Genomic DNA, 11503 nt, shown 5'->3' with positions numbered 1-11503 from the left:
GAGGCTGTAGTGTGGTAGTAGTGTATAGGGTTCTATAGGGTGTACATAGGGGTGTCTAGAGGTCTTACCAACAGGCTGCTGGGTGAAGCCCAGGTTCGAGGCTGTATTGTGGTAGTAGTGTATAGGGTTCTATAGGGTGTACATAGGGGTGTCTAGAGGTCTTACCAACAGGCTGCTGGGTGAAGCCCAGGTTCGAGGCTGTATTGTGGTAGTAGTGTATAGGGTTCTATAGGGTGTACATAGGGGTGTCTAGAGGTCTTACCAACAGGCTGCTGGGTGAAGCCCAGGTTCGAGGCTGTATTGTGGTAGTAGTGTATAGGGTTCTATAGGGTGTACATAGGGGTGTCTAGAGGTCTTACCAACAGGCTGCTGGGTGAAGCCCAGGTTCGAGGCTGTATTGTGGTAGTAGTGTATAGGGTTCTATAGGGTGTACATAGGGGTGTCTAGAGGTCTTACCAACAGGCTGCTGGGTGAAGCCCAGGTTCGAGGCTGTATTGTGGTAGTAGTGTATAGGGTTCTATAGGGTGTACATAGGGGTGTCTAGAGGTCTTACCAACAGGCTGCTGGGTGAAGCCCAGGTTCGAGGCTGTAGTGTGGTAGTAGTGTATAGGGTTCTATAGGGTGTACATAGGGGTGTCTAGAGGTCTTACCAACAGGCTGCTGGGTGAAGCCCAGGTTCGAGGCTGTAGTGTGGTAGTAGTGTATAGGGTTCTATAGGGTGTACATAGGGGTGTCTAGAGGTCTTACCAACAGGCTGCTGGGTGAAGCCCAGGTTCGAGGCTGTATTGTGGTAGTAGTGTATAGGGTTCTATAGGGTGTACATAGGGGTGTCTAGAGGTCTTACCAACAGGCTGCTGGGTGAAGCCCAGGTTCGAGGCTGTATTGTGGTAGTAGTGTATAGGGTTCTATAGGGTGTACATAGGGGTGTCTAGAGGTCTTACCAACAGGCTGCTGGGTGAAGCCCAGGTTCGAGGCTGTATTGTGGTAGTAGTGTATAGGGTTCTATAGGGTGTACATAGGGGTGTCTAGAGGTCTTACCAACAGGCTGCTGGGTGAAGCCCAGGTTCGAGGCTGTAGTGTGGTAGTAGTGTATAGGGTTCTATAGGGTGTACATAGGGGTGTCTAGAGGTCTTACCAACAGGCTGCTGGGTGAAGCCCAGGTTCGAGGCTGTATTGTGGTAGTAGTGTATAGGGTTCTATAGGGTGTACATAGGGGTGTCTAGAGGTCTTACCAACAGGCTGCTGGGTGAAGCCCAGGTTCGAGGCTGTAGTGTGGTAGTAGTGTATAGGGTTCTATAGGGTGTACATAGGGGTGTCTAGAGGTCTTACCAACAGGCTGCTGGGTGAAGCCCAGGTTCGAGGCTCCAGTGCTGAATCCTGAACTCCCAAACATCCCTGTGGTTCCCAGAGTGCTGCCCAGCTTGTTCTGGTTGTTGCCAAATAGTGAGCTCTGGCCCGCTCCCACTGTAAAACACAACAACATGGTGTTACACAGTTACTATGAGCCTTTGCAAACTCCTGTAAGGTCGTTGACGCTAAGTACGTGTGTGTGTGTGTGTACATGTGTGTGTGTGTACATGTGTGTGTGTGTGTGTGTGTGTGTGTGTACATGTGTGTGTACCTGCTCCAAAACCAGCTCCCAGTCCAGTTCCTAATCCTCCTGTCGCAGGTTTATTTCCAAACAGACTGCCCCCTGCTGGGCTGGGGCCAAAACCTAGAATACATTACATTACATTAAATACATAACATGATATAAAACACTTTCGGTCCATGTCAGGACATGCCAACATAGAACCTACTAGGCTGATCAAACCGTTAGTACATGGACCGACTCGTCCCAGGGGTCGTATTGGGTCCTAAACTGTTTATTATGTATATAAATGATATGTGTGAGGTATCTAATATATTGAAAATGGTAGTTTTCGCAGATGACACTAATATTTTTTGCTCCGGAAAAAATCTACACGAGCTATTGGAACTGGTCACCTAACCCTAACCCAGAATTATGCAAGTTAAAAAGGTGGTTTGATAAAAATAAATTTTCACTAAATCTGGCTAAAACTAAACTAATGATATTCAGTAATTACAAAATAGATAATCAAGTTAATATACAGGTAGATGGTGTTGAAATTGAGAGTTTCTGAAAACAAATTTCTTGGTGTAATAATTGATGATAGAATTAACTGGAAGTCTCATATTAAGTATATATATAATAGATTATCTAGAAGTATTTCAGTTTTAAATAAAGCAAAGCACCTTTTGAACTATAAGTCACTACGTATGCTGTACTGTTCCCTGGTTTTGCCATACCTAAACTACTGTACTGAGGTTTGGGGGAATACTTATAAGACTTCACTTAATGCAATAACTATACTTCAAAAACGAGCTATAAGAATTATACATAATGCGGGATATAGAGATCACACTAATATATTATTTTTAAACTCATATCTTTTAAAATTCATAGATATAATAGAAACTAAAACTGCCCTGATAATGTACAAAGTAAGGAATAATCAACTACCTGGAAATATTCAGGGGATGTTCTCTGATAGAGAGGGGGGCTATAATTTAAGGGGGGAACTAAATTTAAAAACCAGAGTGGCTCGGACAACACTAAAATCATTTTGTATTTCAATCTGTGGAGTAAAACTATGGAACAGTTTGCATGTGGAACTCAAGCAATGCCCAAGTGAGTGGGGTGGGCCCCGGTCGAGGGGTGAGAAAGGCATGGGTTAGGGAAGAGGGGAGGACATGGGCCCGTCCATAGTGAAGTTCCGCTCTTCTGGTTCGCGCATGAAAACGCGAATCTACTAGGCTGAAATCAAACCACAGTGTATGGACCGACTCATGGGGTTTGGGGAAGGGGGATGGGAGGGGGGTACATGGGCCCGTCCATAGTGAAGTTCCGCTCTTCTGGTTCGCGCATGAAAACGTGAATCTACTAGGCTGAAATCAAACCACAGTGTATGGACCGACTCATGGGGTTGGGGAAGGGGGAAAGACATGGGCCCGTCCATAGTGAAGTTCCGCTCTTCTGGTTCGCGCATGAAAACGCGAATCTACTAGGCTGAAATCAAACCACAGTGTATGGACCGACTCATGGGGTTGGGGAAGGGGGAAAGACATGGGCCCGTCCATAGTGAAGTTCCGCTCTTCTGGTTCGCGCATGAAAACGCGAATCTACTAGGCTGAAATCAAACAACAGTGTATGGACCGACTCATGGGGTTTGGGGAAGAGGGATGGGAGGGGGGTACATGGGCCCGTCCATAGTGAAGTTCCGCTCTTCTGGTTCGCGCATGAAAACGCGAATCTACTAGGCTGAAATCAAACCACAGTGTATGGACCGACTCATGGGGTTTGGGGAAGGGGGATGGATATTCATGGGCCCACCCATAGTGTAGTTCCGCTTTTGTGGCGGTGCGTGCTGGACCAACCCTGAGCACGGCGAAGCCGCGTGGCGCCCCCTCCGAGCGCGTGTGCGCCCCGTCAGGAGGAAGGGGAGGAGGAGGAGGAGGAGGAGGAGGTGAGTTGGGAATGTCTTCCCCGGAGAGAGAGACTGAGACTGAGTCCCACGTGCCGCTACATGGTAGCGGTAGGACATGCCAACATAGAACCTACTAGGCTGATCAAACCGTTAGTACATGGACCGACTCGTCTATTGTTATCGGGTCCGTCCATGGTTCGGTTCTGCTTTTCGGTCCATGTCAGGACATGCCAACATAGAACCTACTAGGCTGATCAAACCGACAGAGCATGGATGGACTCGTCCTAATGAGTTTGGCCAGAGCGACGCAACGCTTGTTTAGACGCTATGTTTGTGAGGTCGTCGGGTCCGTCCATCGTGCGGTTCCGCTTGTTAGGCTGGTCGAACAACAAACAACATATGGACCGACTCGTGCACCATACGCCTCGACCATGATATATGCAGTAAAAATAATGACCAAACGTAGATGTCTGGGCTCCGGTCCCCAGGGTCAACGCTGGCTTGTTTCCAAACAGTCCAGTTCCCGTTCCAAAGGAAGGAGCACTCGTTGTGGTGGTACCGAACCCCCCCGCCTTGTTACCAAACAGACTGGGCTGGAACACACACATACACACACACACACACACACACACACACACAGTGAGGTTCATGATGCTAAAGACTACAGACCTCTGTGTTAGCATTTATCATTACGATTTTCAATATAGTTATTTATCAGACGCTCTTAATCCAGATTGATTTACAGTAAGCAAGAACAACACATGGTGATACATCACAAACATAGATTGGGAGTGAGTCTGTAGTTCTGACTGCAATGGGAAGTTCATTCCACCTCTAGTTAAACGTGTTAGCATGATGCTAAAGCTACAGACCTGTGCGCCGACGGCTCCGAAGCCTGTGTTGGTCTGTCCGAACAGACCGCTAGCCGTACCGAAGCCGGTGGTGGTGGTCTGAGCTGTGGCTCCAAACAGCCCACCCGCCTGGGACGCTGCTGCTGTGTTACCAAACAGACCCTGAAGAGAGAGACACACACACACACACGGTTAGCTCCTACAGACAGACAGACAGACAGACAGACAGACAGACAGACAGACAGACAGACAGACAGACAGACAGACAGACAGCTGTCTCACCATGCTGCTGGTATTGGCTCCTCCCATAGTGTTGGTGTTACCGAAGGTGAATCCGGCGGTCGGCGCGGCGGCCGCAGGTTGCCCGAACGGTTTGAACAGACTTCCTGTCTGTGGCTGAGCCGCCTGGGTCTGACCTCCAAACAGACTGCCCCCGGTGGCTCCAAACGTCCCTGCACCTGAAAATATAAACAGTTAATAGGCTGTGTCGGGACTAGGGTTGGGATTCGGAACCGGGTCCATTTCAGACCCGGTTCCGACATTGCGGATCCGGAGCCGGTTCCATCGTTTTTTTATTAACGGTTCCCCAAACGGTTCTCATCAGTCGTCATTTAGCTCCGCTGTGTCTGTGCAATGTGCATGCATGCAAGCAGAGCCTGAGGTGACGTCACCCCACCTAAAGGAGTGTGTGGGGTCGGGGAGGATACGCCCACTGTTCTGTGCATTCAGCGACCGCTCACCGCCGCGGAGCGAGCAGGGACAGTATGTCGAAGAGAGGGAAATGACTCTGAGGCTGAGCACGCACAGTGGAATAAATGTTATGCTATAGTTCCCTGCAAAGGTTGTTGCAACTTGTAACAGTTGCACGTCCACATTGATGAAACAACTCAAAATCAATATGCCTACACGAGTCCACAACTCACGAGAATAATCGAGGCAAATCGCGTTTGAGAGCCATGCGGAAAGCCTGCACTCCCCGCAGCTCCACCACAGCCGGTGGGGGATGAGGATGATGCAAGGCTGATTCACTTTCGTAACGTAATAGAAAATAAAAACTACTAACGTCTACAGAGCTTTTCATTAGGCGTGTTGTACAACTGTTGTTAATGGTGTTAATTTAGAACACCAATGTCTCGACGTCTTTCTGTCTGATGTTTTATGAATCACGCCAAATCAATTTGTCTGCACTTATTTTTTAGAATTTATAAGCAACTCAACTGCTTTTGATTCGGCTCTAAATTAATGGCGTGACTGTTGAGAGCCCAGCGTTTAGGTGCATATACCTCCATAGATTAGGGGCGCTAACCCACACTGCTCACCCGGGTGCTGTCTACATTCCGGCTGTCACCCGTCTCTCCGGTGGTCACCAGACTATACCTGGTTGTCACATAGTCTATTCCTATGAGTCATAATATCCTGCACTTTGGGTTAAAAGTTCTCCTCATAATATGCAGCTGTTTTTGCTTGTAAAATGTTTTATATTGATTTTGGCAACACAAAGTCTTTCTCAAATGTCATAAATACATATACCTAACATCTGAAAGAACTACTGGTGCCTTAGTTTACTTATACAGTATGTGAATTTTAGATCATGAAATATGAACAGACAGACAGACAGACAGACAGACAGACAGACAGACAGACTCACTGGTTCCAAAGCTGGTCTTGTTCTGACCGAAGGAGAACCCAGTGTTGGTCGCCGAGGCTCCAAACAGACCGCTGGCCGTGCTGGGAGCCGCCGGGGCCGCCGCGCCGAATAGACCGCCGGTCGCTACGGCCGCCGTGAGAGGGTTGGTGGGCCCGCCCTTCCTACCGGCCTGGTAATCCTCTAGCCGTAGCTCCTAGGGACACATGTTATATAACATTATAACAGACTGGTAGTCCTCTAGCTGTAACTCCTAGAGACACATGTTATATATAACATTATAACAGACTGGTAGTCCTCTAGCTGTAACTCCTAGAGACACATGTTATATACAACATTATAACAGACTGGTAGTCCTCTAGCCGTAGCTCCTAGAGACACATGTTATAGAGCACCGAAGTCCTGACGTAACTCGCTCATCCCGACGATTCCCCTGGTTCGCGGAAGTAATTTCTCTATGGAGAATAACATGGGGTGATCTTAATATCGTCTACTATAAGCGTTGTGGTCCAAAAATAAACAAGCTGTCTCTGCGTTATTGTTAGGGAGGTGTCTCTGTATCGTTTGCAACAGTCAGTCACTCAAATATGATACAGTCTGCTTCTAGCGAAAATATAACTAATTCAGCAGCAGTAACATTAGCGTTTTCTCTCAGTCAGTTGATTCTTCATATCCATATGAGTGAAGCGGCCGGGGTGACATGTTTATTTTTCAAACACAGTTGTTATATGAGGCGATCTAAAATCGCCTCAATGGGGATTTCAATGCAACTAAACAAATACATGAACCTGTGGACTGACGCCCTCTACTGAAAGTGACGTCGGACTTCGGTGCTCTATATAACATTATAACAGACTGGTAGTCCTCTAGCCGTAACTCCTAGAGACACATGTTATATAACATTATAACAGACTGGTAGTCCTCTAGCCGTAGCTCCTAGAGACACATGTTATATAACATTATAACAGACTGGTAGTCCTCTAGCTGTAACTCCTAGAGACACATGTTATATAACATTATAACATGTTAGAACATTATAACAGGCCGCAATGTTGGTACTCCTAGAGAGAGAGACAGTGTGAGTGCGTGAGTGAGTGTGTGAGTGAGTGAGTGTGAGTGAGTGAGTGAGTGAGTGAGTGAGCGTGCGTGTGTGTGAGTGCGTACCTCCAGGCTCTTGTTCTCGTACTCCTTCATGGCGGTGATACACTGGTGTTTGGTGTTGATGCTGGTGGTCACGCCCCCTTTCACCATCGTGTCACTTCCTGTTGGAGGCTGGGGGGGGGGGGGATATCGTTGTTAATATCATAAATAGTAGTAGTAACAGTAGTAGTAGTAGTAGTAGCAGTATTTTGGTCGCATATGCTCCCGAAATTTGATCAATGCGACCAATAAATATAATTAGGAGCACCAGTGCGATGGGGAGAAAACAATCTGGTGCGCCTTTTTTTCTCCAAAAACCAGGTTATTTCCCCGTCTCTCTCTCTCTCTCTCTCTCTCTCTCTCTTCCCATTTGTTGCCAGTCAGCAAGTGCATGAGATGACAGTCAACCATTTTGTCCTATCAAACGTGAGCTTTCATGTGCCCAACACGCATGCTAATTTTAGATTGGTTAAAGTAGCCTTAAAGCCCGCCCACCCTCTTCCTTTCCCTTGTCCGGAGAAGCACAGATGCGGGAAAGGAAAAATAAGAAGAAGCTAAGCTAGTGTGCGAGTTACGTTACGCAAAGATGAAGTGAACTATTGTTGATTTATTTAGTAAGCCACCGCCTGCTGTTCTAAATGAAGTCAATAGTGTAGTCGCTGACGCTGTTGACATTGTCGTTGATAACAGCGATGCCGACGAGAATGCCAACAGACCACCTGTAGCTAAGAAACCGAAGAGAGCATATTGCTTAAGGAAAGAATGGCTAAAGGAATTTGAGTGGCTTCCGTTGGGACGGGGCAATGCACTGTGTTCATTGCAAAAATTGCCCGGAGATGGCAGGTAAAACTGCATTTGCAACTGAGACAAAACATTTCAAACATGAGAGCTAAACAAAACACGGAGGCAGCACGAAACATAACAGATGTCGGGACAAATGTGTTACCCCAAAAAGTAGGATTGGTGAGGCTATAGGTCGACAGAATGCTGCTGCTCTCTCAGCCCAAGAGGCAGAGCTGAAATTTTAATTCAATATTGCATACACCATAGCTAAATAAGAGCTAGCCTTCACTAAGTTTAAACCTTTTCTTAGTTTACAGAAAAATAATGGCATTGACATAAACATGACTTAAGTTACGCCAATGATAAGTCATGTGCCAACATCATTGGCGTGATTGCAGACACGTTACTGCTGGCCCCAGGACAATGCATGACTTAAAAATCACACCTATGTGAAGTGGGGCGCTCTTTATCGTTATACATCATCTCACAAAGAACTGAATTCATGTGATTGGTTGGTTAAATTTGTCATTTGGTGGACATTTGATGAGACCTGTGGGGACAACCCGGCATGTGATGAACTCTGCAGTGCTCAGTGCTACATTATACTGTTTTATTAATAAAATGTATTGCGTTACATATATTGTCTGTGCTCCTTACTTTTTTGGTATGTGCTCCTAATTTTTTGCTAGTGCTCCTAACTTTTTAATTTGGGAGCACTGGTGCTACCAAGAAAAAAAGTTAATTTCGAGCCCTGGTAGTAATAGTAGTAGTAGTAGCAGTAGTAGTATTATAAACGTACGTTAAACTTTAAGGTGGTTCCAGGTTGTTGCTGAGCGGCGGTGAATCCAGATCCTCCAAACAGAGAAGCCGTCGCTCCACCGAACGGGTTAGACGTCGTGTTGGTGTTTCCAAACAGACCCCCGCTGGCTGTGGAGGTCCCGAAATCTATAAACACATTAATATAATATACACACATTAATATAATATACACACATTACACACTATAGTACTGTACCAAACAGACCCCCGCTGGCTGTGGAGGTCCCGAAATCTATAAACACATTAATATAATATACACACATTATAATTTGATTTATAATGTGTATAATGTTAACATACTCCCGAAGGCAGCGGGCTTGGTGTTATAATAATAATAATAATGTTAACGTACTTCCGAAAGCAGCTGGCTTTATGTTATAATAATAATAATAATGTTAACGTACTTCCGAAGGCAGCGGGCTTGGCCGCGCCGAAGGCATTGCTCTGCTGTGAGGAGAACAGTCCTCCTGTAGTCCCGGTGTTGGTGGATCCGAACAGGCTGGTCCCGCTGGTTTGCGTGGTTCCCCCAAACCCGAAACCTGCACTGGTCGTCTGGCTGGTGACGGGCTGGCTGAATGTACTGGAGCCAAACAGGCCTCCTGGTGGAGAAACACAGTATTACAGACAGGAGCCAAACACAGCGTTAGTGAACAGACTTTGGCCCTCATTTATCTATTTTTTATTATTTTATTATTTTGGAGCGCATGCGGTGATGCGGCATATGTGATTATGATATTATTTTAAAAAAGGCATAAATGGACTGCACGCCTTTATTTCCAAGTGACAATGACAAGCATACAGCTTGCCTATTTGTAGTAAGTACTAGCAGGCTATAGGCGTAAGGGGCTTAATCATTCACCATTTAAATAAGTGCTTAGAATCTGAATTCTAAATCTGAGGGGGGCAAAAAATGTCTGGCCTTCTTTGGCCCTTGGTCGTGGAATGACCTACAGTCCAGACTAAAACTGGCTTTGAAAGTTCCTTTGAGAACTTTCAAAAGGATCATCTTTGACGTACAATCCAACACTTGCACATGTCTGGATATGTTCTAGCTTATTTTTATGCCTATATATCTATTATATCGGCTAAATTCGTGGAGATTGTGTACATTTGTGTATATGGTGTATTTTTCCCTGCTATTAAAAAGAAAAAAGTAGGACAGGTGATTTGTTGTATTTATGTATAGGTATTTTAAGGTGTATTACGGATGTTGTATTTGCTGGTTCAAAATGTAACTTTGATGATGTGGTATTGAAGTGTAATTTTTATTTCTGCCTCTTGGCCAGTTCCCACTTGTAAAAGAGACGCAGTCTCAATGTGATTTTACTGGTTAAATAAAGGTTAAATAAATAAAATTAGACAGGTTTTGACAGTTTTGACAGTTCAGATAAAAGCGAGATCATTTTCGCGGCTCGGGAGGACGGGACCGCGGCGTGCGTCGCCAATACATACCAGCACACATGTAAGCGGCAAGCCTTCATCCATATGTTTATGATTCGTTCATCAATGATCAAATCAGAAATCACTACATAAACGTTGATTATGACTGCCTTGACGACATGATAGCCTCTCTCATGCTGCATGAGAGAGCTAGGCTATCGGCATGTCGGCAGTCACCTACAGGACTTTAATATCACAGCAGTGCGCAGTCTTCGCCGTGCACTGCGCAGTGCGCACGAATGGGTAAAATTAAAATAGGCCAGCCTACAAACTAATTCCATTCATGGCGATGCGATGTCGATGTGTCATGTATATGCGTGCATGCGTGGACATGACAGCAAGGCAAGCGAGGTGAGAGGGAAACAGACAGGGTAGGCCTACAACTTTATTTAATTCATGCAGGTGTTCGTTCTTTATTTAATTAACAAGACACCAGTTAGTTTGGCTTGCAAGTTGCGTGTGCGTCTGTGTGTGTGTGTGTGTGTGTGTGTGTGTGTGTGTGTGTGTCAAGAGAGGGGGGTGTGGGCAGCAAGGCACGGGAGAAACGTATTTTTTCTGTAACCCTGGTTACCAAACTTACCAGCCGTCGTATTGCAATTGTTCATGACGCAAAAACGAGGGCGAGGCTTGATTTCATAGGGCGTGCCAGATAGATTTCAGCCGTCACATTTATTAACGTCAGAACGAAATTAAGGAAGGATCAGCTGTTTGCGATCACTTTATAAATGCCGTGGCGACGTGGGTGTACTACGAAACCTGCACTCGAATCTGTGGCAGACTTTACACTCGATTGATAAATGAGGGCCCTAGTCTCTCTTCCAGAATGATTTCTTTCCGTCTTAGTGAAACAGAAACCGGCCCCTGGGTTATTTGTGTTCGTTCTAGAGAGTTCAGAATGAAAAGAAGAATCTTAACTCACCAGGTTTATTCTGTGTGGCTCCAAACAGACCTCCAGTGTTGGGTGTGGCTCCAAAAGCTGAACTGCCAAAACCTCCAGTGGTTCCAAAGCCAGTGCCTGAAAACACATCAAATACACATTAAATACACATCAAATACACATCAAATACGCACAATAACTTATTCTGCTGTCCAAAGGTGGAGGTAATAAAACTATAGGCTACAGTAGGTGATCCGAACGTCATTCAGACGGAGCATTAGTCCGACATGCGGGAACAACGGTCGGACTAGCGCTCAAACATGCGCTGTTCCGTGTTATGGTTAGGTTAGGGATAGAGGTATGTTATGGTTAGGTTAGGGATAGAGGTAGGTTGTCGGTCTAATGACTGTCGGACCAAAACACGTTGTGTAAAGTATTAGAGTAAAGTATTAGTACTTAC

At 45.8% G+C, this 11503-nt stretch overlaps 1 protein-coding gene across 1 annotated transcript in view; it reads right to left on the bottom strand.

Moving 5' to 3' along the window:
* The window catches only part of nup98 (nucleoporin 98 and 96 precursor), a 43610-nt gene that overhangs the window by 28871 nt on the left and 3236 nt on the right, over positions 1–11503 (bottom strand). Inside the window, exons 3-12 of the mRNA XM_080780311.1 lie at positions 11086–11181; positions 9131–9325; positions 8707–8852; positions 7149–7256; positions 5988–6180; positions 4622–4797; positions 4361–4501; positions 3946–4081; positions 1622–1714; positions 1330–1464 (exon numbers count right to left, since the gene is read on the bottom strand). Of these exons, the coding sequence (XP_080636437.1) occupies positions 1330–1464; positions 1622–1714; positions 3946–4081; positions 4361–4501; positions 4622–4797; positions 5988–6180; positions 7149–7256; positions 8707–8852; positions 9131–9325; positions 11086–11181 (1419 nt within the window). The remainder of the gene's footprint in view (positions 1–1329; positions 1465–1621; positions 1715–3945; positions 4082–4360; positions 4502–4621; positions 4798–5987; positions 6181–7148; positions 7257–8706; positions 8853–9130; positions 9326–11085; positions 11182–11503) is intronic.

Source organism: Protomyctophum bolini (genome assembly GCF_963924005.1).
Source record: "Protomyctophum bolini genome assembly, chromosome: 13".
NCBI classification, from domain to species: domain Eukaryota; kingdom Metazoa; phylum Chordata; class Actinopteri; order Myctophiformes; family Myctophidae; genus Protomyctophum; species Protomyctophum bolini.
This window is presented reverse-complemented; position numbering and strand designations above follow the sequence as displayed.